General features: G+C 38.1%; 1 protein-coding gene across 1 annotated transcript; it reads right to left on the bottom strand.

Annotated features, from left to right (window-relative positions):
* Positions 1-436: 436 nt before the first annotated feature.
* On the bottom strand, positions 437-1,681 carry LOC113294775. Its single transcript, XM_026543152.1, has 3 exons — positions 1,651-1,681; positions 1,369-1,466; positions 437-1,282 (listed from the first exon to the last, which is right to left on the bottom strand). The coding sequence occupies exons 1-3, from the start codon at positions 1,679-1,681 to the stop codon at positions 437-439; spliced, it is 975 nt and encodes a 324-aa protein (XP_026398937.1).
* Positions 1,682-3,570: the final 1,889 nt, after the last annotated feature.

The following is a 3,570-nucleotide window of genomic DNA, read 5'->3' as shown; positions in this document are numbered from 1 at the left end:
TCCTGGCCAAAAATATCATTTTTTCCAGAATAGGCAGGATGAAACTGGTTACATCCTGTACAATTAAATTTGAATCTTCGCAAACATTCAAATTTTACAGTGAAAAACTGAAGGGAATGTACAATTAAACAATCAACATAAGACTAAAAGATATATACTATAAAAATGAAGAGAAATACTTGAAAAAATAATTCCATAAGATATATTTTTATGAACAAAAAAAACAATCCAAGGTAAATACTAGTTGTGAAAATATAATTCAAGGTAAATGAATCTTAAATGTGCAACAAGAGGCTGCAGAGAAGAATAAACTAATAAAGATATCATGGTAAAAAGCTAATAAAAGATATCATGGTAAAAAGATGCACAAAAGAAATGAAGGCTGGAGATGTTCTTAAGCAGGTACTTAACGTTGCTTTTTCGCAGGAGGATGAGGTCACGTCGTCTTGTTATGATGTGCCTGAGTATGGCAGTTACCACACGTAATTGGTCTCTTGAAACTTGCACTACTTGTGTTAGGAATCCGCTTCTTCTTCGGCCTACCATGTTTTTTTCCTACGACAGTTGGTGGGTTCACGAGATCTCCAGTAGCAACATCAATAGGATTGTCGTAATCAGGAATGGGCTTGATAGGACGATCATACGAAGCACAGAAGCTATAAATGCTGAAATACGGATTAATGTACTCGTAAACGTTGATGTTGTTTGAATGCATACACGCAATAGCGTGATCACAAGGGAACTGCACAATAAACCAAACCCTACAGCTGCACTGAAACCTCGCAATATTAACAGCATGCGTGTGCTTTCCATCAAAAACTTCCCACTCCATGTCAACAGACTTGGTTATTCTCCACTGGACACCAGCACGAATGGAAGCCAACACTTTTTTCTCTAGCATGGGACAAATGAATCCTTTATACGTCGCCCCCTTCCTCTTCCTTGTACTCATCTGTTCCATAATTTTAAGCCTGATCCAGTTAACAAGTGTTGCAATAGGCATACCTTTTGCTTCCTTGATCCAAGAGTTGAAGGACTCTGCAATGTTTGAACACATGTCGCCGTAACGACAGCCCAGACAATGTGCATTGGACCAACATTCCACTGGAATCTCACTCAAGAATTTGTGAAGACCATCACATCCCATATCCTTCAACTTTTGCATACCCTGATCAAAGCCTTCATGAGTCGATGAATAGAAACATTCTTTGAACAAACCCATCGCAGCAAAATGCTCTCCCTTTTTCTTGTTGGTCTTACTGCGGACATTATTCTTCAAATGCTGGTAACACCAAGCATGATAGAAAGTTGGGAAACATCACGAATCCCTTGGATCAAACCCTCATGGCGATCCGAAATAAAAGTTACTACACGAGGACCCAAGATAGATTCTAGTTTCTTCAAGAACCAATGCCAATTCTCAACAGTTTCAGCTGATACAATACCATATGCCAGAGGAAATATTCCTACAGAAACAAAACAAACACAAAAAGAAAAAATCATATCAAACTGACTGAAACTGCTATTGTACAGAATGAAACTAGTTTCATTCTCTAGTCTGACTTCACCAGTTAAGGATGAAACCGGTTTCATCCAGTGATAATCTGACATAAAAAAATTTTATGACATCAAAAATAAAAGAAGACGTACCATTATTCTCATTCTTCCCGGTAGCCGCCATAAGACAACCCCTAAATTTTCCAGTTAGGAAAGTTGCATCCAAGAACAGTACCGGGCGACAATATTCGAAACCAGAGATGCAAGCATCGAAGGATAAGAACAAACTCTTAAACTTGCCACCTTCAACAACTAAATCAGCCCTACTACCTGGATCGTGTTTCTTCACGGCTTCACACCACCATCTCAAGTCAGTGTATGATTTAATGTCCTCGCCATACAATTCCTTGAAACATAATTATTTCCCGGCATGCGCCTGATCGTAGCTCACTTCCAACCCATAATCACTTTTGAGTTCTCTAACAATATCCCTAGCTTTCTTGAAAAGAAACAAGCTCTTGAGAGGAAGGAATAGGTGAATGAGCTAAAAGCAACTCCGTCATTGTAGGTGTAGGAGTAACTTTACTGCTGCTCGGAAGATGACAAGGATTAACCAACTGAGCTCTGCTAGGGTCTGGTACTAAACGAAACTCGCTCATTCTACTGCTGCTCGGAAGATGACAAGGATTAACCAACTAAGCTCTGCTAGGGTCTGGTGCTAAACGAAACTCGCTCATTCTACTGCTGCTCGGAAGATGACAAGGATTAACCATCTGAGCTCTGCTACGGTCTGGTGCTAAACGAAACTCGCTCATTCTACTGCTGCTCGGAAGATGACAAGTATTAACCAACTGAGCTCTGCTAGGGTCTGGTTCTAAACAAAACTCGCTCATTCTATTGCTGCTCGGAAGATGACAAGGATTAACCAACTGATCTCTACTAGGGTCTGGTGCTAAACGAAACTCGCTCGTAGTAGGTTCACGAACAAAATCAGGAGCACGAAGAGGAACACGTTCAAATAAACGAATCTCCAAGAAAGACAACTGGTTAACAATACACAATGACAAGAAAGAACAGAGATTCACATCACTGTCAACAACATTGCTTCTCCCCTCATAGTCAAATACAAACTTAATTGAGTCCGGTAAAATTCTATTCTAATAAAAACAGACATGCGCCTTCAACTCATCAACTGTTGACTTCGTAGTAACTTGGTATGGACACGCATCGGTACCCCGGATAACCACACAGAGAAATGACGATCCATCTTCAAAAGGAATATATAAAAACAAATCTTCTGAATCTGGATGTATTCAATTGATAATATGTAAACAAATTAGCAGCAGTACATACTAATTCAGTTCACATCACAATTGAACACACAAACTTCACATCTGTGTATATTGCATTGAAAATCAGATTACTAAACCCTAGAAAACATGATTCGAGACAAACCCAAATAATGGACAAATTGAAAAATTTACCAGTCACATAATCAACTAAACCCTGGATATTCAAAATCAACAACTAAAATCAAAAATTAACAAAAATTAATCATCAACAACTAAAAATTGCTTCAAAATCGACAGAGAAACTTCAATTCGACAAATTGAAACTTACCGATTCGACGCTATTATAGAAACTTCAATTGCTTCAAAACCAACTCAGAAACTTCGATTAGATGAAACTCCAATTGATGAAACTTCGATTAGATGAAACTTGGATTTTACAAACGTATTAAACAATCGCTAATCATCATGATTGATAAACGAGATCTGAAGAAAAAAAACGAGCTCTGAATTGCCGATTTCTGCAGAGGTCTGCGGGAAGGGAAGAGGAGGTTCTGCAGAGCTCTGCGGGAAGGGAAGAGAAATAAATTCTCTTTGAAAAGAAGGGTTTAAAAGGTTAGGGGGTATATTAGGTAAGAGACATTTTTTTTTTAATTTTCCTGGGCCAAATATCCAAATTGACTATATAAACAGAATATTTCTGATTTTTGGCTATATAAACAATATCAAAAGTTAAGAATCTATATGACCCAGGAATTTTGTGTTTTGATCTTTTTGACCAATT

The sequence above is a fragment of the Papaver somniferum genome, chromosome 7 (genome assembly GCF_003573695.1).
Source record: "Papaver somniferum cultivar HN1 chromosome 7, ASM357369v1, whole genome shotgun sequence".
Lineage (NCBI taxonomy): Eukaryota > Viridiplantae > Streptophyta > Magnoliopsida > Ranunculales > Papaveraceae > Papaver > Papaver somniferum.
This window is presented reverse-complemented; position numbering and strand designations above follow the sequence as displayed.

What these genes read in the sequence shown, in the direction of transcription:
- LOC113294775 (XM_026543152.1), bottom strand. Translation starts at nt 1,681, where the DNA reads ATGGCGGCTACCGGGAAGAATGAGAATAATG. An exon ending in CGGGAAGAATGAGAATAATG is followed by an intron (nt 1,467 to 1,650) that starts GTACGTCTTCTT and finishes TTGTTTCTGTAG; the next exon opens with GAATATTTCCTCTGGCATAT. An exon ending in CTATCTTGGGTCCTCGTGTA is followed by an intron (nt 1,283 to 1,368) that starts GTAACTTTTATT and finishes TGGTGTTACCAG; the next exon opens with CATTTGAAGAATAATGTCCG.